Source organism: Zootoca vivipara, chromosome 8 (assembly GCF_965207765.1).
Source record: "Zootoca vivipara chromosome 8, rZooViv2.hap1.1, whole genome shotgun sequence".
NCBI lineage: Eukaryota > Metazoa > Chordata > Lepidosauria > Squamata > Lacertidae > Zootoca > Zootoca vivipara.
In genome coordinates, this window is record NC_142591.1 from 25,087,518 (window position 1) to 25,108,898 (window position 21,381).

Below are 21,381 nucleotides of genomic sequence, written 5' to 3' on the forward strand. Positions count from 1 at the left end.
GGGTCCAGCCATGTGCTCCCCTGGAGCCCTTCCCTTCCCGACTGGTTAGAAAATCAGCTGAAATAAGATGACCAGTAAACACTTCATTGTGTAAGGGTGTGGTGCCAGCCACACTTAAAAGAGGCGGTGGTGAGGCTGCTGCTTAAGAAACCCACCTTGGACCCAATGGTGTGCCATCCTATCAGCCAGCTGCAAACACCCTTTTGGGGCGGGGGGCGGGAAGGTGGTGGCAGAACAAATCTAGAGTTCCTGGATGACACTAATTTTCTGCATCTTAGTTTAGGCCTGGTTGACCAGATGGATGGGCCAGTAAACTGAATCCTTGGAAGATGTAGATTATTGAGGCTAGGTGGTTCCCATGTTTGGAAGATAGGCTAGTTGCCAGTTCTGAACGGGGCACACCCCCTAAGACTTGGAGGAGGGGGAGTACTCCTGGATACACCAGCCAGTGGAGGACCAAATGGTCTCTGTTACTAGGAGTGCCGTTTACCAGCTTTGTCTGGTACTCCAGCTATGTTGGCATCTGGATTGGGGTCATTTGGCAACTACAGTTTGTGCACTGGTTAACCTCAAGCCTGGATGACTGCTCTACGCTTTGTGTGGGACTGCCCTCGGGCTTGGACCAGAAGCACCAGTACACAGTGGCGAGACTGCTAAGAGGGCTAAAACATCAGCACTGACTGCCCATTATACTAGGTCAAGCTCAAGGTTCTTGAGCTGATATACAAAGCCCTGAACTTGGGCCCAAGTTGCTTCAAGCGCCACCTGAGCCTTTCTATCTGGTCTCTGTCATCAAAATTATCCAGGAGTGCTGTAAGTTGTCTCCCCTGCCACAGAGGCCCAACTGGCCTTAACTAGAAGCCAGGTATTTAGTGTCAATGATCCCATGCTGTGGAAAACTCTTCCAGCAAAGATTTGGCAGACATCCTCGCTTCTGACTTTCAGTTGTCTCTTGAAGACTTTTTCATGGCAATAGACCTATGCAGCTGTTTATAAACTTTTACAGTCATACCTCGGTTTAAGTACGGCTCGGTTTGAGTACTTTCAGTTTAAGTACTCCACAGACCCGTCAGGAACGGATTAATCCACTTTCCATTACTTTCAATGGGAAAGTTCGCTTCAGGTTAAATACAGACTTCCAGAACCAATTGTGTACTTAAACAGAGGTACCACTGTATTTTTAATTAGCCAGTCACCACGCTACCCAGATATGATGATACAGGGGTATAAAAAACTATCCCAAAAGCTATTTATATATAAATGGTCTTTTGAACAGTATTGCTCCTCTCCCCCTGCCGTTTACATATATTCCTAGCTGAGAGGTTAGTTTCACATGTAATTATGAATCGTAACACTTTCAGCTTCAACGTTGCTGCAAAAACTTAAGCATTTGCTGTGACTTAAACATAACTGGCACAGTAACAGAGCATTCTAATTACATACCAATGCTTTATTGGAAAAAGGCTACACAAACTTAACTGAACAGGGCATGGTTTTCATAGTACTGTAATGCTAAGATATAAAGATGTAGATATGTATCAGTTGCAGCAGAATTCAGGTTATCAGATATCCAAACTAATGAGAGCACCTTCTGCACTTCTGGAAAGAAATCCCACCAACCGGACATTACAAATTAGGATGCTACTAGCAAGAGCTAGAAGACAGTTTAATACAGAGTATCATAGCTTAGTAAATGACAGGGAAGGTGGATCTACCTCATCAAACCAAGTTTTACATTGTCACTGACATCAAGATTGCTGTAAATAATATATTCTACTTCAGTGCAACACATTTGCAAATGGCTAATTTGTGTCAACAGAAGTGGAATTTTAATGATCAGTACACCTGGAAATTTGGTTATATTGATGAAGACCACCATCCCTCATGCCAGGTTTGGCAACAATATCTTAAGTGATCAAACCTGTTCTTAAAAAGTGATGCTGAAGTTGTTGTGTTTCAATCCACAACCTTGATATAAAATGGAAGAACTCAGAATTCAAATTGTGATGAAAGTCTGGTGCCCCCACCTCAGGAACCTTCATGCCAAGTTTGCCAACAATATCTCAAGAGGTAGCAGAACTGATGCCAAAAGACGTGCGAAAGTGACATCTTGATCTGCCATCTTGATTCAAAATGGCAGCCAGCATCCAAATCTTGACTGCCCGGAACCCCTTGTGCCAAGTTTAGCGAGGATATCTTTAGAGATATGGAGAACAGATGGCACAGACAAATCACTCTCCCAAACTAGATTTTGATGTGAATTACCGGTATTTGTGAAATAGGAATTTTTCATTTCTTCCCTCTACTCTCCAAAAGTAGAGATTGAGACTTGCTGTCAATTATTAACAAAAATACATTACTAGCAATGGAGCAAATCCTGAGTTTCAGAACCTCATTTTTAACAGCCGACAACGTTCCAGGAATATTACAACTTTGCACATGTTCCTAGTACTCTAAGGCAAGAGGAGTTGCCATCTTCTTCACAAGGAACCCAATCCCTTGATATTTGATGTTTGACAATATAGCTATTATATACAAATACTGTATTCTATGTTAGTATAGATGTGGTTTCTGCCCTGAGGGTATTAAAATACTGTAGCTGAACATAGCTTTTTGCTGGTTCAGCATGAGGCTTTTTTTCTTTTTTTAAAAGGAGTAGCAGAACAAAATAGGTTAGACTTCATTTTCACTTCGGCAAAGATATTTTTAATAATGCACTTTTGATATTCCTGCAAGCTGCAAGGTACTTCAACTCAAGTTCCTTCAGAATGTTGTTTTTATTCTCTTAAACTTTGTGGAGTTTTTCCTCAAAACAGCAGATCAAGTAAACCTGTGTCTATATGTATTACTTCTGAGTGCAATGAATGCTGAGTGTTTTCTTCTTCACCCCACAAAATTTCTATAAATAGAAAGCAAGCACATCAAGGAAAAAGACTCTGTTACAATCTTCCCAACTTGTTTTTCTATGTGCAGATCTTTAGATCTTTTTTTCCCTTTTTTTTAAAAAGCAGCATCCAAAATCAATGGGGGAAACAAAAATTGAGGTAAATATTCAAGCTACAATAAAGTTAGCCTGAAATAATTGTCATTTGTGCTTTAGAGAATTCCATACAAGTTTAGGCCTCACAATTCTGAGTCACCATACTTTTAACAGGAATTGGTGCTGTTCACACATTTATTTGATTTACCTTGCAGTGGGGTGATTGTGCTTAGAAAAGTTAATATGGAAAAAAGTTACCACCTTTTTTGTGCGACATGCGGCTCATTCACTGAATGGATGGAAGGCAACAGAAGTACGGTAGTTCTGAGTAACTTCAGCAAGACTCATTTGGACAGAATGTCAAACTGACTTTCAAAGTTCTGAACAACATCCCCACTTGCAGTAGCTGGGTAACGCACAAAACTGGAATAAAGCTTCCTAGGATTCCAATCTCTTGGGTAGGAAGGAAAATATGAAGTCAAATACTATAGGCAATTAGAGTGTAATCAACAACAGTATAGTAAAATACCTGTCATAAGGCCCAAGTTAGAACGCAAAGGTGACGTGTATAGCTATTAATCCAGTCACAGATTCCTCTTCCCCCATCCCAAAGTTGAGAGATTAAATACATCCTTAACTCTGTCTACCCTCCGTTACCTATTTGCTGAATGTGACAAGCATGAATAATCCAAATTAGAAAATTGCTAATTGATGTTTTCAATGTTTAATAAAACTTTGTAAACAGATATCTGAGCCACATGTAATTTTTTTGGGGGGATACCATATTAATTACTAATGCATAATAATTAAAATATAATGGTTTCCCGTTCAAAGCTCCATTTAATAAGCTGAAGGAGGAGCAAAATGATACTGCCAAATGTAAAGACTGAGTATTTAAAAGTTACCCCTTCCATGTGGACTATTTCAGTGAAGGGGAACCCTAAATGTAAATGGCAGCACATGACTTTTCCTTTTTTTAATATATATAAAAAAACTTTAAACTTACGCAGTAAGGTGACGTGCAAGTATTCCAATGACTTTAGCTTGGATATGCATCATGGGCAATCAAGCTATAATTATTTTCTGATGCAAGGAGGAAAGACAACTGAATTTGACAGTTGAATTTCATGTACGAATGAGACCTTTGAAGGTATACAACACCTTTGTTTCCAATCTTCCAGTCCACTTTCAGCTGCTGCATTTCAGGCAACCACAAGATGTACATTATTAACAATTGCAAGTTAAGCCAAAGAGATCAACATGACTTTAAATTGGGAAATAAACATACTTTTAGATTCTCATCAAGTCAAGCTTACTGAGGTTAATAATGGAATTGATCCTAGTTGGGGGGGGGGGTTCCCCCCTGAGCAAAATGCAGAGCTGAATTTATCACTAGTCATTTCTTTAAACAGGTAAGACACCAATAAGAGTTCAAAAAGGGAAAAAGGCACAAGACTAAAAAAATAAAACTTAATTTATGTTTTTACTGTCATTTTAGAACTTATTCTTTTGTATACAATCAAATATGGGAACAGAAGAGCACAATTCCACTGTACAGGTTGTAAGTTGTTGCCCAAAGACATGTTCATGAAAGTCAAACCTTGTATCCAGCTTTATCTAAGAAATTCAATGCATTTTTCTATCCATGATTGGGTTTCAAATGGTGGAAGAGTCCCTACAATTATAATGGCCTGGTCTGCATGACATGCCAAGCCGAATTATAGCTTAATGAGACTGGAGGAACACGCAGACTCTTTGCTCCTCCTGCATCTTTTTCACTCGCATATTGCGCTCAACTAGGCTTAGCCTATTGTCTGAACCAAGCCTTGTGGGTAAGCTTTCTTCCTGCCAACTCAAACTATGGCCAAGAACAAGCCTGCCCATGGGTGGGTGTGCTACAGGTTACTTTCTAGGAGCCTGCCTGTTCCACTGCTCCTAGTAAGCCATATTTTGACTTAAAGGGTGTCATGCAAACCAGGCCAATGGTGAGGACCAATTTGCAACCATTTGAACTAGGCATTCTAAAGTTACCCAACTTGCTATATTCACCAGATGTGCTGACCAAGTCAAACTACTAACAATTTATACAGATGTACAGTTATATTGCAATCAAAAAAGGGGTTGATGAATGCCAAAGTGAGCACACAATTCATATTTCACATGTGCAGCTGCTGTAGAAATCCCTTATTTGACACACATGTAAAAACATTTGGGATCTCAGACTCAGTGTGCGCTTTATGTCAAACAGCAGCAGCAGCAATATTGTAAAAAAACAAAACACTATACTGCTAAAAGCAGTTACACCGGCTTGTGCCTTTAGAATACTAGCTAAACAAAAATGCGACTCAGTGCTTCATGAGAGGTTCCAACATGCGTACCAAAAATGATCTGCATACATGTAGCAAAGAATATGATAGATGACTCTGAGTAACAGACAGGAAAATGCATAAAGACCTTCTTTTATGACAGGATACAATCAGAACAGGGTAGGAAACGACACATTTGCATTTCTGACGATGTCAGAAACAAAAGGTGTACAGATGACAGATCAGTATAATGAAGAGACTCTAAAGGCACATTTCAGATAGCACAATGATTCTTAATTGTTTCTTTAAAAGGAATGAGAAGTGCATTGTTAGCAGTGTTCTCTGAACACAGCCAAATGCTTATAGTCCAAATGTTTTTCATAGTATTCTCCTCAGTCGATATGGCTTCTCAGCACAACTCCCAATTCAAGCAAAAACAAAAGGGAGGGGGTTGGATGGCTGGGTTAATAAAGGCTGACTGTACTAATAGTATTTACTCATCAGATCCTACTGATCTCTTCTGTGCCCTCTTCCGGGGCAGCCGTCTTGGGGAAGCTTTGTCTGAAGGAAAAGAAGAAGAAAAGTTACTTATTGGGATAAGTTAAATGAAATATTTTGGGGGATAAGGGGAAAGAATTATTTTCGAATTTATTCCCTCAAAGAACGATCATGCAAAAGGCAGATCTGAGAAGCATCTTATATACGTTCTTCAGTTATGGACATGCAACTAGTAGCCTATTAACGAGATGTTCCTAAAGCAGTGCAGGATCAAAGCATTCAATCTCAGCTCTGTGATGACAATGGGTGGTTTGAGCAAGATTATTTTGCTCTATTTCAGTTTCTAAATATAGAACAGGTGTGTATCTGTTCCAAGGATGAAGGAAACATCATGCCCCACTTCCCTCTATGCTCAAGGACAGCCAAATCAAAAACTAATCTTTACATTCACAAGCTCAAGTTTCAGTATCTATAGAATTCTAAATCATACAAGGTAGAAAGAATGCTAAGTATTCAGGCAGTAAATCCCCCCAAAGGTAACCATATCAGTCTCTTATGGGCAAACAAAAAGAGTACTATGGTACCTTACACTAACATTTTAGCAAAAGCCATAAGTAATAAGCCACAATACATGTGTTTAATCTTCAATATTTAAATAGTATTCAGTTTTCTAGATAGTTTGCAAGTAATTGGCTGATTAGTTGTGGTGACTGAATTTTGCACACTGATTTGAACCACCTTTTGGTCTTGATTGAATACAGACAACCTTAAGGGGGCAAAGCAGAAGTGAATTAATGTAATTGTGGGATTCCAACACTAGACCTAGTAACCTTATGTCTTTTCTCAGCTCCCTGGCCGTACTGTAAACCTCCCTTGCTCTCTAATGACTTCCTACCTATTTGCACAGCTCCTTCCACGTATATACAACCTGTGTTTTGCCTGAGTCCTACTTTCCCCTGGGCTCATTTCTTGAACTCGATGTCTCCACCATCCATTGTTTTCTCACATTCCTGTTTTTCAGGCCTCTGCCCACTTTGCAACATTTCCTCTAGCTAGTTTCTTGTTGTGCCTCCCTCTGCCCCCTTCCCTCACCCCCATAGCAGGCAGCCCTTCTGCACTTTAAGTGGTATAAACCTTTCTCTTTTTTATAAAAAAAAGATCCCCTTCTCCATCTTGGCTCAGCTCCCTGTCACCTTTATCGTTTAAGCCTCATTCTCCAGACATTTTGGTTCTGCTTCGCAGTCAGCTCCCTACTCTGCAATCTTTCTTCAGCATCCTTCTTTCTCAGCAACCCGTCACCTATCTTCCCAGAATATAGCCTGTCCCTGTGTGGTCTTTTATTTCCCATGTACACTTGCAACTTCCTTGGCCCTCACAGAGGTTGACCTAACTTTTTAGCTCCTAGAGCAGCTCGATATTACACTCCACCACATCGACTCAGTCAATGTCAGAGGCTTCACTGCCACAAACACAGTACAATATATATTAGTAACTATTTGCCCCTTTATCAGTTAAAGCACAATGATCATGAAGTCCAAGCAAGCAGCGATCTTAATGCATTTAAAAAGCCCTCTAATGTGTTAATAATTATTTTCTATGCAAATTGCTGTTTAGCATCAATAGTTAGTATCCTAAGCTATGGAACAAGTGATGTGATAATTAAACTTTTCTATCACGTGTTCTGAAAATTGTTGGTGGTCTATTTTGATCCTGGCAATCTGAAGAAGGTAGTCAAGGTTTCCTTTGGGAAATTAGGCATGTGAAGCAGATGACATCCCAGTAAGTGCAAATACCACTGAGCCAACCTCTCTTTCAAAATAAGCTCCTGAATGGGCTGTTGAAGGCTAAACTGAGTTCTGGTGACTGAACCATGTTAACAGTGTAACTAAGTTAGTATCTGAACATCAGCTCCCCCAAGATATGCAACAGTAAATGTACCAAGTGGGATTAACTCCAGACTTCTGCTGCATCTTCAAGATACTGATAAAATCCTCCAAACCTTATTACTTTAACACCACATGTAATTATGTGAAGTGTACCAACTAAGCAGAAATGGGTTCAATGTACAGTATAAGAATCTAATTAGTGCACAATATACATTTCAGAAGCCTCAACCCAATAAAGTGTCTCACCTCTTCTACTTTGCACTGAAGCCACAGGAAAAGCAAAACAGAAGAGACAGTAAAGGTATTAGAAAAGTCCACAAGCATTTAAAAGATCTAAGAACATAATTGGACTAATTTTTGAAATCAGAAGTCACCAAAACGTACAGCTAAAGCTCCACAGCTCCCAACCCAACAAAAAACCCTGTACACTTACACTAGTCACACAGAATTACAGTTTTGTCCTCACCTAATGTTGTATAGATTTAGCAAGTATGCTTTTAACCAGTATAAGAAACAGTCAATGATTTCACTATTGACTTCACTATTGACTTCACCACTGATTTCAATATTATTGAATACTATAATCTTCTTCAAATTCATATGCATTCTCAATTTTTGGTTAGAGTCTCATTGAAGTTTATAAAACAATCTAATAGTAAAGGAATAATTCTTTCTGGAAATAATTTCAAGTGAATCTGGCAGAGTAAAGAAGGAACATTTAGAACAATCCCTTTTCTAAACAGTTATTAGGCAGGCATATTCAACATTGTTCTTCCAGATGTTGTGGACTACAACTCCCATATTCCTGACCACTGACATTCTGCCTAGTGCTGATGGGAGTTGGAATCCAAACATCTGGAAGATGTTGGTTATCCTTTTATAAGAAATTCATTAATGGACTAACAACCTATGGTAATATGGATACTTACTTATCTGGTTCAAAGTTTCTTGAGGAATCCAACTCATGTCAACATCATTCTGATTCGATGTCCCCATCTCTACTTTTTGAGCTGGTCTTTTTCTCTGGAAACATCAAGCACAAGATTTAATAAGGGAAAGAACTCCACTGAACTGCACTTAAGCCATTCAACTTGTAGCATGTTTTTGTGATCACAACAGCAGTTAACTTCAAACCCAAAGCTGCTGGCTTTACATTCTAGCAGCAGTTCTAATACATGGTGGCATGAGCATCAATAATTTAAAACAGTGCGCATGTTTTACAAATATTTAAAGGTAAAAATCCTAATTTGTGATAAATTTCAACATAACACAGATAATTTCAACTTAATTGATTGAATCAGTATTATGGTGAGCCATCATCTATGAACCATTTTTGCAGTTAAATTGCTGTATTCAAGTGGCAAATATAGTTGGTTATGTTAAGTCAGTATGAAAACGCATGTTGGGAGGATCAAGTATAGGCCTGACATGTGGAACTCTTGCAAGACATCAAGAGTCACATGATGCACTTGTATCTGATCTTTATGATGAAATGAAAATGGCATTTTAGCCACTTTTCACTCTCAATTGTGGCTAAGATTTGCTTATGTAGTCTTCTATTACAGCAACTCAACATCTGATCACATTTTACAACATTCTGTTTATAGGGAAGTGTGTGCAGATGCAATCCAGTTTACCTCCTAGCTGCAAAGAGAATACCACTGCATGAAAAAAAAAATCATTTAAATAAACAGGAATTGGCCTACGGTCTCTAAAGCAAATATTAGCTACACTTCTACTGCATGGTAGCTTGATCTTTGTGTAAAATTGCCTTGGATTAAGGCTTGCCTCAAGAAAAGCAATGTTCTAATATATGACATGATTTTTCCTGCCAGTTAGCCTATAGCAGTGTGTACAAGTTTCAGTCACCTGCCCATCCACATATTAAACAGAGCCAGTTAGTTTAACACGGTGTCTTGAGAGCACCGTCTGGGTCCAGAGTAGCATCTATAACCGGAAAGATGACCTGCAGAATTTCTTACCTTCCTAGATTCCAATAGCTGGTGTAGACCAACAATGACAAGCAGGCTAAGTCCACCAAGGAATATATACATAAAAATCCTTGTTTAGAAAAAGCAAAAGAGAGGTCCAGTAAGCTTTCATTTCTTTAAATAGAAGAAAACTAAACAAATCATCCTTGAATACCTTTACCAGATTAAGTAGACAGTTGCTGTCCTAAAAATGAACACACACTCATATACCCATCCCAACATCAACCCCAACTATACTTTGTAGAACACTTTATGAAAGACTCATCTCTTGCTAGGAGTCAGATTAGCCAACCAAGGGACATCAGTTTCAACTCAATAACTTTGGTGGGACAACTAAGTGCTCATCTAGATAAATTCTGCCCACCCTAAGCCAAGTTTTGATGACAAAAATAAATTAAGAATGATCCAAATTACTGCTATATCTTAAATCCTGCAAATAAAAAATGTACCTAATGGAGCTATGTGTGGGAAACAAACAAACAAAAAAACCCCTCGTTTTTCATAGCACTGCAAAAACACCTATGAGTTACTACTCTAAAATCAGCAAAGGAGATTATATAGACCTGCCTCGGTGTTGAGATCAGCAGAAGATGCCTTACTGGTTACAGCACGGTGCTGATAATGCCAAGGTTGCATGTTCAATCCCTGTGTGGGACAGCTGCATATTCCTGTATTGCAGAGGGTTCAACCCTCAGGGACCCTTCCAACTCTAGGATTCTATTAGAAGTTAGTGGGACAGTGGTGCTTGAGAGGGCATTTTCTTTGGTGGCTCCTAGATTGTGCCTTATCCTCTGAGGTGTGCCCACCCTCATTACTATACACGTTTTGTTTTTAGATCAAGACACACCTTCTTCCATAGGCCCTTAGGGGTGGAAGATGTTACAGTTTAATTGAAGATTAACAGTAGATAACCTGTTCTAGGACTGCATGATGAAGGGGGGCCATAAATGCCTATGAAAGAATGAAAGAATGAATGAATAGGTTATTTAAATTAAGTCTTACGTTTCGCCATCTAATCCATCTTCCCTTTCAATAATGGTAACAGTCTGGTTGAAAACAGCATCTTGAAAGAAGTTTCCCTAAAATGAAAAATACAGTAACATTAAAGGCTGCCCGAGATAACAGATTCAAGCCAGTATGTGGCAGTAATGTTAATACAGTGGAACCTTGGTTCTTGAATGGCTTAGTTGCTGAACAAAAACCCATAAATAACTGTTCCGGTTTTCAAACATTTTTCACAAGCCGAACGTCTGATGCAGCTGTTGGCTATTGTTTCCGGGGCGCCTGCACCAATCAAATGTTTCGGGAGTCGAATGCACTTCCAGAACGGATTAAGTTCGAGAACCAAGGTTCCACTGTATACACCTCCAGGGATGAACTGCTCCTCAGAGCTTGATTCTTGTCGATGATTTCCACTCTCATTGCAAATCACAATAAACAGAAAGCTAGCTTGCAGGACTCAGTGTCTTGTAGGCCTCAGGTTGTCAACGCACATTTTCAAAGCTGTACTAGGAGAAAATGTCCACAACAAAGGGATGAAAAGTGACCACTCAAAGTGGAGTTTGTCTAAAACTTTTGAAAAGGACAAATAAAGGTACATTTGGAGATTGATGAAGCTTTTTACCTGGATTTGGGAAGGTGGGGGGAGAGAGAAGAGGAGGCAAAATCATAAAGATAGCTTATGTTGACCAAAACAACAAGAACAAAAAATGCCAATTCAGATTCAAAAAGTGACGGAACATTCAGATATTGAGGAGTGTATAATGTTGTTGTGAAGTTACAAAAAGTAAGGCAGTATTTTAAAAAGCAAGGCTGCACCTGTTCAAATCAGGCTCCAAGACATGAACTCTAATGTCTCCTTCCAAAACCACTCATCACAAACCTTAGACTATCATATTGGAATACTATCAAGGATATGGCTATTCCAGAACTTGCAGAATAGATACCCAAGCCTAAGCAAGATAACAATGGCACACTTGGATAAACATCACTCAATACTCCTGGATAACATCAGCAAATGCCTAGTTTAACACTAAGGAAACCTTGCCAAGCTTCCAGGCTGTCACTCACATTTTGGTCTTTGTAGTTCAGATTGATAACCAGTCCAAAGGGGCGACCACCCATAGGCTCTGCAGGAATGAAGGAGTATTCAAATGTGGCCTGTCTCTGTGGTGGAACAACCGTGTTCAGAGGAAGAGCAGTGAAATTCTGAATGAAAAATTGGTAATCTTGAGGGTATCGGAACGAAGCATCTAGAGACTCCACAATGAAGTCTTCTGTGCCCTTGTTAGTAAAGCCAACTAAAAACTTCACAATGTTGTTTGCTGGAAAATCTAGGAGGGAATTAGAAAATTGGTTAAGCTGAAATTGTGTACACAACTCAAAAAATCCATAATGTTGCACTATAATTAGACTAAACTGATAAAGTGTGCTGGTCTGAGGTAAAAAGGAGGCCATTTTTTACCTTCTCCTTTCACAAACAAGATGGTTGTATCAGCGCTAGGGGATGCTTTCGGTTCTCCCGATAGATCTTCTTCCTCTTTCTCTTCTGTCTAATACAAGAGAATGTTTTTGAAAAGCCTATGACGAACAGTGAAGCAATGAATATCTGAAGTAAGACCACTATTGCAAAATCCCACATAAAAGCATTTCCACGCAAAAACATTAATCTTGCAATAAATATTTGGAATTTCTTTAGAACAATTTTTAAGAGCACAATCCTTTGTGTGTCTGTTTGGAAGCAAGTCCTATAAGAAAGTAAAAGTCCCGTGTACTGCCTCTGTCTAACAGGGCTCCTTTGTTTGCTTGCAAGCTGGATTCATGTTCCTTTCTGTTTAGTTGAGAGAAGCAGAAAGAAGTGCAACCACTGAATGCAACATGACTGCTTAGACTTGGTTTCTCCATCTTTGCCCATGACAACTAACTCCATTGTGTTCACCTGACTACAATCCTATGAATCTATGTTGAGATTCCAGCATTGCAGGGAGTTGAACTAGATGACCCTTGGGGTCCCTTACAACTCTACAGCTCTCTTCTATGATTCTATGACTAGGTTGTGATCTTTTTCTATCTCTGGCACACACAAAAATGCAAACTTGCACTAAATCTTCATAGCAATGCTATAGAGGTTGCAATGGAGAAAATCGGGCTTACAATCTTTAGCTTCAAGTCTGGGAGGAAGAAAGGGAACATCCACCATTAGTGCTAGGGAAAGAGGTAACACAATAATAGTAGCTACTCTTTCAGGCTCCTCCCTGCTACTAGGGTATGGAGGCATAATAGAAATGCCCTCTGTTGCTGCTGTTACTGATATTTTTGTAATTTTTTATTTTAGATCTTATTATGGTTTGGGGGGGAAATTTTCCAATTTGGTTGTGTAATTTTTGGTTGTGTAATTTTTGATGTCTTATTTATTGTTTATGACAACTTTTGTTGTATTTATGTATTTCTTCATGTTGTGAGCTGCCTTGAGTATGGTGTGAAATATGGAAATGCAACATACAAATAAAATTATGTATGTATGTATTATGTACTCCAGGAATGGAGAGGGAAGAGGGTGGGGAAGATGCTAAGGTGAACAAATCAGGGGTGAGCAACTTACCTTTGTAAATAGAGTTGGTATCAGAAAGCTAATATTCATATTATCATGTAACAAGAGGCCAATACACAACCTTACAAGACAGCTACCAAAATAGGTGCTTGTACACCAAACCACAACTAAGAACAGCCAGCTGCATGAAAAGCAGAAGTGGTCAAATGTACAAAGTATAGAAAAGCTTAGTTACTAAGTAAATTATCAAATACACATTTGATAACTGTGTCTAGGCAGTGATATTATACATACAGGTAATCAAAACCAGCCTTCTGCTGTTGTAATATTTACTAGGATTAATGGCAATACATCCATCAGTAAGATTTGCATACAACTTGGTGGCAGTAATACAAACTGTGGCCATCAAGCATTGTACTTCCCTTTGGGCTTTTGACATACAAGAAGGAACCATACTGGAGGAGGGAGACCTGTAGTGGCAGGCTTAGGAAAGAGAAAACCATAAGCCTAATGCAGATATGTCAAAGTGTGACTCTTCCCTCCACAACTAACCATGTGACCATTCCAACCACTCAAAAAAAATCCCTCTCCCCAATACACTGCTGCATTTCTATCCCTGCTGCACATTTTTTTGACCAGCAGTACAGCTCCTTGGGTTTAGCAAAGGTGTTTCTTTACTATATCCTACTTACAGTTGGAGCAGCTCAAGCATTATGATTTGTGGATGTTCACTATGGCAATTAATAGGGCCAGCCCCCCCAATGTCTCAGTGTGGCAGCCTAAGGACAGCTTGGAGGAGCAGCAGAACTGGCTTCCAAGGAGCATGCCACCTGCCCCCCCTTCCCAGTCTCCTTTTCATCCCACCCCCTGTGACTGGGCAATGGCAGGTATGCAGATGAGGAGAGGGAGGAGTGGCATTTTATGCTTTACCTCAAGATCAAAACATCCTGGGCAGGCTCTGACAATTGAGTACTCTTGATAAAAGGTTATCTGCTGCAAAAATGGTAATAATGGACAACATAAGCTTGTGAAACAGAAACAAATACTTGTAGATGTACCAATTCTGTGGGTTCATCTTCTTCAACTTCGGCTTCATCATCTTCATCTTCAACGACTGTATCTTCAATAGCTTCTTCATCTTCTGTGGCATCTTGAGCAGCCACCAGCAAACCAGAACCTAGAGACAAGGTAAATGAAAAATTATTTTAAATATAGGCAAAGTTATTCTCATGTTTAAATTTGCTTTTGAAAGCTTTCATTACACTTACTAATTTATCAGTTTAGATATGTTGTGAGTTGCATTCATGTCTCTAGTGAAAAGCATCACTAGAAGTTCAGTGTAAGAAGATCCAGAGTTTACTCTGATATTCATAAAGCAGTTGTCAATATTAATTTTATATACCACCTAATGTTGCACTAGGCATCATACAGACCAGAAACATAAAGGCCAATGACACTGGCTTAAATCCTACCAAAATACATTATAGAAGGAATAGAAATAATTAAAAAAGATTTCCTCCCAAAGGTCTTTTTAAAAAAACTAGTATTGCAAACACACAGAAGTCATCCCACGACTAACACCCTGAACAGAACTTTAAAGCATGGGCATATTAGTCTAGCTAAAAAGTAGCAAGTATCCACTTGGCAAGGAAAAGGACGTCTAGCAGCTTAGGAGCATGCAGAATATTTTCTACCCCACAGTGGGGTATATATTGGCAGAAGCTACAACTGAAGTTGCACTATGGCAACTTTGATAAGGTTAAGAACTCTGGAATGTGGAGATATTCTAGTTTGTATCAGCCCACACAAAGTTACGCAATCACCACACATAAAGAGCTATTTGCTAAAATGCAGCATGACAATGCATGAAAGAGCTTGAAATAAAGGATTTTAGGACACCTCCTCCATATGTATGGCAAAAGCAACCCCTCTTTTTTTGATCACGGGGAAGACTCCAAATAAAGTTCCCCTTCCTTTCAGAACGTAACAAAAGGAAAGGTCTTAGTGCCATCAAGCAACCACAGCTCAAAAGTTTCATTACAACTCAGTTCAACTGACTTCAACAGAGCTTAAGATCAACATACTGGTTTAATTTAGCTGTCTGTTGAGCAGAAGAGTTAAACTAAATCTCTTAAATTGTGATAGTAGACTTCTATCACTAGGATTCTTTAGTGATTTCCTTGAAATGTTCATTATGCTAAAAGCACTATGGCAGACCACACAAACTTTTCCAAGCAGTAGCATGCTTTCAAGATTTCATGATCTCTCCTATATATTTGAGAAAGAATGATGATGTGGCATTATAGTGGAGAAGAGGGAGTGTATTCAACATCTGTTATGGCAGCCAGGAACTACCAAGAATTGAGAAGCGTAATTTTCCAGTTACCTTAAACTAGTAATGCTGAATGAGAGCTACAGTGGTACCTCGATATACAAATGCTTCGACTTCCTAAGGTTTCGACTTACGAAGTCAACAACCCCGGAAGTCTTTTCGCCCCGCGTGGTCCGCGCATGCACAGAAGCGCAAAATCGCGCTTCGCGCATGTGCAGAACGGGCGCTTCGACATCCGAAAACCTCAAATTACGAAGAGCACTGTGGGACGTATCATCTTCGTAAATCGAGGTACCACTGTACCCTGAATTTATCTAAATATTTAGAATGGGGAACAAAAGTGGAAATGCACAGCAATTAATATGTGGAACCAGCTCTCAATCAGAACACTTTGCTAAAAAAATACTACCATAAGCACATGCTATTGCAACTGCATAAATTCTCTCCCATTCAATAAATAATGCAGATATTTGACTATGTTCCAGAACAAAGAACACTTAACTAGAGGTTCAAGAAAACTGAATTGGAGCCAAAAGAAGAGACATGTAAAATCTCCAGGAGGGCTACCTTATAACTGATTAGGTCACAAAACCAAATAGAAACACCACACACATGTATCTATGACATTGTAGAAGAAATAAATAATACAAAATCACTGCAAATGAAATTAAAGAGTGCTAGCTTTAATCTGAAGCTAATAAGCCTATGCCAGTAAGCACAAATGGTATCTGTGGTGTTACTATCAGAAGGGTCATCCATTAGACTATAAGGATCTTTCCAATTGAGGCAAATATAATTCAAAGTGTAAAGTGATGCACAATGAGGTAACCCCCACCCCACCCTTTCAAATGAACCCTGGTGGGGTCTGAACTAGCAGTTACTAAGAAGGAAACATCTGTGGTGGACAGTTCAATGAAAAATGCTGACCCAAGGTATGACAGCTGTGGAAGGTACTTGCCATGTGAGGGACCGCTGGGGAAATTAATGAAAATAACTGGCAGCATTGTAATGTGGCATTATACATTACATGGGTGCAATCAATCCAGCCCCTCCCCCAGTTCTGATACACAAGTTCATGCTGTTTTAAGGTGGATTCACCTTCTGGTAATGCATAAGGCATATATCAGAATACACACTGAAAACATAACACCCATCCTTTATGGTATCTACATATGATACCAGCAATGTTTTATTTCATGTTTGAGCTTAATAATTTCTGTGATATTGTTCCAGAATGTTTAACAATTCAAATATACAACATTTTTGTATTTATGTTTTAAATGGAAATAATGCCAGTGGTCTGCCAGGAGTAGGCTTTGTGCTGGAAGGTTTGAAGAGACAAGTGTTTTACTGGCAAATACAGCATACCTTTTAAACACATAAACCTCACCTAGACCTCCAGCTGTGTTATCGCACCCTGTATAATTAACCTTGGAAAGCACGTGCAATATTTTCTGTGAATTATACCTACCCCATAACCTTGATCACACCTGCATATCAATAATAGCCCTTGTATTCTACACTGGTTGCCTCTGTATTCCTTCATTTCCCCCATACTCTCAACTACATGAGACTACAACCCCAAACCACAAACATTGTTTGAAAAATCGAGAACAATCTACGTTTACACCATCTGGTTGAGTTAAAGAAGGTGTTAATTAATTAATTGAACATTAATTGAACTCATTTGCTGGTATGACACACAAAATCAAATCTATGCTGGTCTCAGTTTATACTGACAAGCTTCTTGAGCAAGGCCCTCCCAAAACTTACTTGACCTTGCCTTGTACTGCTGCAGAAACATCAAGAAATTGCAAGTAATTTGTATGATAATGCAATTTAAATGCTGTTATTGGATTTACTCAGCAAAAACATGAAGGTCTCAACCCTGACCGTGGACAACTACAGGGATATGTTCTAAGTTGTCAACTGAACTCAGGAAAGTAATTTGATTCAATTCATACAGTTCAGCAGACCTCTACCAGTTCAGACACCCAACTTTTGAGATCAGTAATCTCCAAGTTCTCCACAATTTTATTAGCTGTAAAATCACTACTCAACAGAACCCAACATATCTGGGAGAAACTGTCTTCAGTTACAGACTTCCAGTGTTCCTTCAAGGAAACTTGGCTGAGTCCCTGTGAATCTGGCACAAGTTTCCTCTGGGCACGAGTTTGCACTTTCTTTCCCATTCAAAGCAAGGATCTCAAAGTCGAATGTTATGCTGCTTCCGTGAGAGTTGCCTGCACTTCAACTCTCCCTCTCCAAGAGAAACTGGTTTCCCGATAGCTGTCCATTTGGCAAAGGTTGACAAAGTGTACCTAGCTTTTTGCTCGCACGTCTCCAGGTGGGGTCTGAGGCCGAACCTGAACGCTGTGCTGAAAGTAAGAGGAACTATGTGTGATTTTTCTCTTTCTTCCCCTTCTTTCGTGGGGCAAGCAGCAGCAGCCAGAAGGAATCACAGCTGCACCGGAGGAGACTCTCGAGCAACGTGAAGAGCTGCGCGCTCCATTTCCACCGAAGGTAGAGTTTGCAGGAAGAAAAAAAGCGAAACTCCTCGCACAACCTCGGGCTGCTGACACGTGTCAGCTTTCGAGTCACTCAAAAGAAGGTTAACGAGAAACGTAGAAGTAAACGAAGCTACGGCAGCCAAGCACCATGTGGCTACCGGAGGTCTGGACTGACACGTCAGCCTAGCGAATAGGGGAGGGGGGAGAGAGCAGAGCAAAAGGAGCCCCCCGCCCCACTCAGAAGCGAAGCCAGAGCGCCTCCGACCCCGCCTTTCAGAATTCACCAGCAGAAACGACGCGCACGAAGCCGCCTCACGCGCTGCTTCCATTTCAAAAAAACACAGGAAGGTTCCTTCCCCCACCCCACTCCACCCCCGGCCCCTCAACCGCCGCCTCGCGGAGATAAAGCGGACCCCCCCCCCGCTGCCGCCTCACCTGGGCCGCTGCGGGCGCCGCCGAGAAGCAAGGCGGCGGGGAAAGCCAGAAGCACGAACAGCAGCAGTTGGGGAACGGACCTCCTCATGGTAGCGGGCCGACTAAACGCCCTCAGCGGCAGTTACTACTTTTTCCTGCCGCGACGCAATGGCGAAAGGAGCTCATCCGGCCCAGGCCCCGCCCACCGTAACCCCGCGGCGCCCTCACGTCGCCGCCCTGTCACGCAAGGCCCGTGGACTCCGCCCCTCTCCTGTCCCGCCCCCTCCCTACTGCCCAGCTTGCGCGGAGGACGTGGCTTCCCCTGTAAGGAGGAAGGAGGGGCACGTGACTGCAACTTGGCTGGTTTCAAGCGCGCATGCTCCGCGCGACCAACCGCTCCTTATGTCCCTTTTCTTAGGCAGGCTTGCTTTCTAGAGCGCAGGCGCAAAAACTTTTTACCGCGTGGAGCGCCTCAACCACGGGCTCTCTGGAGCGCATGCGTGGAATCCTGTCGCTCGCTACAGACTTGAGCGGAATCGTGCAGGGTTTCGCACCGCGTTCTGGGCGGTTTCTTCCTTTGACTTTACATGCGGACGCTAGCGTGTCTCGTTGCGTGTCAGTACGAAAGGGAGACAACAGACAACCGTCAACAGGCGACCTTTTTAAGACACGGCCGTGAGATTGCTTCTTTCAAGATCCCCAGTAGTCAAATCAAAACCATTTTCCCGCAACGTTTTGATACGCGATGCCCCTGATGACACAATGCATTGGATGTGTGCACCCCAGAATAATATTTGGAAGATTCCCTACCACGCAAAAAAAATTTTTTTAAAAAAACTATGCTCCTCAGGGTTTCAGTCGTGGATCTTTCCCAACAACCACATTAGCAATGGCCAGGGATGGATTTTGGGATTGAGCAAGACTCACGGCCCGTTTGGTTCGATTGCAGTGGTGCTTTCCATTAACTGATCACAGTCAGTTACAGGTTTCTTTGTCTCTTCTCTACTCCCAGTGCTTCACTTGAGCAGTCTTTTTTTAAAAAAGAGACTCGTGGCCCCTGTCAGCATTTAAATTTCCCTGTTGTGGAGATGTGCAATGCATGTGGGGCAAGCAGAAAAACAAGCTCCTTCCAGTGATGAGAGTCCGGGGAGTGAGATAATGGGGTTGCTCCAGCGGGTGCCTCCTTACCTCAAAGAAGCTCCCATAGGAGTGGAAAAGAGATCCCCTGTAAGCATGAGCGTACCCAGGATCAAAACTAGGGGGGGGGGCAAGGGGAGGGGCCAAGGCACGGAAGGGGAGGGGCCACAAAGTGGGCGGGAACGGCGAACTCGTGCTCCGCCGGGCTGTGCCCCTCCCTAGAAGCAGGGCTGGTGGGCGGAGGCGGAGCCCAGCCCAGCGGAGCGCGAGTTCGGCGTTCCCACCCGCCGCGCTCCCTGGTTCCCCGCCGCGCTTGGCCTTGCCAGAGGGCGTGACGGGGAGCTGGAGGGAGGGCGCAGCACGGCGGGCGGGAACGGCGAACTCGCGCTCCGCCGGGCTGTGCCCTTCCCTAGAAGCAGGGCTGGTGGGCGGAGGCGGAGCCCAGCCCAGCGGAGCGCGAGTTCGGCGTTCCCGCCCACCGCGCCGCGCTCCCTGGTTCCCCGCCGTGCTTGGCCTTGCCTGAGGGCGCGCCGGGGAGCTGGAGGGAGGGTGCGGCACGGCGCGGCGGGAATGGCGAACTCGCGCTCCGCCGGGCTGTGCTCCGCCTCTGCCCACCAGCCCTGCTTCTAGAGTAGGGCAGCTGCCCTAACTTGCCCCGTGGTGGGTACGCCCTTGCCTGTAAGCCAAGTGGTTTACTGGTTTACAAGGTTCCATAGGAGTGGAAAAGAGATCCCCTTTTCCCCCCTGTAAGCCAAGTGGTTTACTGCACCCAGGAATGAGGAAAATATCCACTACTGCTGCCATCACACAATCCGTTCCCTTCCTGGACCCGAGATCAGTATGACAGGACACAGAAGCATCTCCCCCCCCCCAATGCCTCTTACGAAGTGAGAATCCCTTAAATAGGTTGTGAGGCTCAGAGGTGTGGTTTAGTTAACAGTGTCTCGTGTCAAAATGAAGTGCTGGGCCAGACACACTATTATTATTATTATCATTATTGTAACAAAGTCTCTTTCTTGTTTTCACATGGGCCCCAAACCAACATTGGCATACTCTATCCGGCTGCTTCTGAAATTAGAGTACAGTATAGTTATGACAAGGGTTCTTTCAGAAGTAGGGGACCCAGGTGGCGCTGTGGGTTAAACCACTGAGCCTAGGGCTTGCTGATCAGAAGGTTGGCGGTTCGAATCCCTGTGACGGGGTGAGCTCCCGTTGCTTGGTCCCAGCTCCTGCCAACCTAGCAGTTCGAAAGCACGTCAAAATGCAAGTAGATAAATAGGAACCGCTACAGCGGGAAGGTAAACGGCGTCTCCATGTGCTGCTCTGGTTTGCCAGAAGTGGCTTTGTCATGCTGGCCACATGACCTGGAAGCTATACTTTGCCAGAAGTGGCTTTGTCATGCTGGCCACATGACCTGGAAGCTATACGCCGGCTCCCTTGGCCTATAGAGTGAGATGAGTGCCGCAACCCCAGAGTCGGTCACGACTGGACCTAATGGTCAGGGTCCCTTTACCTTTTTTATAGTACAATGACAAGGGTTCTTTCAGAAGTAGTATGGGGAGTTGCATTCTTCAACCTTTAATCTTTGTCTTTCAAATTGGTCCGGTCAGGAACAATCACCAAAATTTTGCATGGTTTCCCAACAAGTCCCTGGGACTCACAGGGGTGCCGACTTGGGCCTCAGGTTATGGGTGCCTTAGACAGCATCTCTTGAGCTCTTGCGAGACCTCGGACATGACTTCTGGTGTTCTGTGAGGCACCAGAAGTTGCGTCGGCA

At 42.1% G+C, this 21,381-nt stretch overlaps 1 protein-coding gene across 1 annotated transcript; it reads right to left on the reverse strand.

Moving 5' to 3' along the window:
- Window positions 1–4,444: 4,444 nt before the first annotated feature.
- SSR1 (signal sequence receptor subunit 1) lies at window positions 4,445–18,676 on the reverse strand. Its single transcript, XM_035125111.3, has 8 exons — window positions 18,489–18,676; window positions 14,270–14,388; window positions 12,126–12,213; window positions 11,732–11,994; window positions 10,664–10,740; window positions 9,653–9,731; window positions 8,600–8,693; window positions 4,445–5,847 (listed from the first exon to the last, which is right to left on the reverse strand). The coding sequence occupies exons 1-8, from the start codon at window positions 18,574–18,576 to the stop codon at window positions 5,780–5,782; spliced, it is 876 nt and encodes a 291-aa protein (XP_034981002.2). The 5' UTR covers window positions 18,577–18,676; the 3' UTR covers window positions 4,445–5,779.
- Window positions 18,677–21,381: the final 2,705 nt, after the last annotated feature.

Coding starts and splice junctions, on each gene's coding strand:
- SSR1 (XM_035125111.3), bottom strand. CDS start 18,576: ATGAGGAGGTCCGTTCCCCAACTGCTGCTGTTCGTGCTTCTGGCTTTC. Junction 14,389..18,488: donor CGGCGCCCGCAGCGGCCCAG/GTGAGGCGGCAG, acceptor CCTTGTCTCTAG/GTTCTGGTTTGCTGGTGGCT. Junction 10,741..11,731: donor TGAACTACAAAGACCAAAAT/GTGAGTGACAGC, acceptor TTTTCATTTTAG/GGAAACTTCTTTCAAGATGC.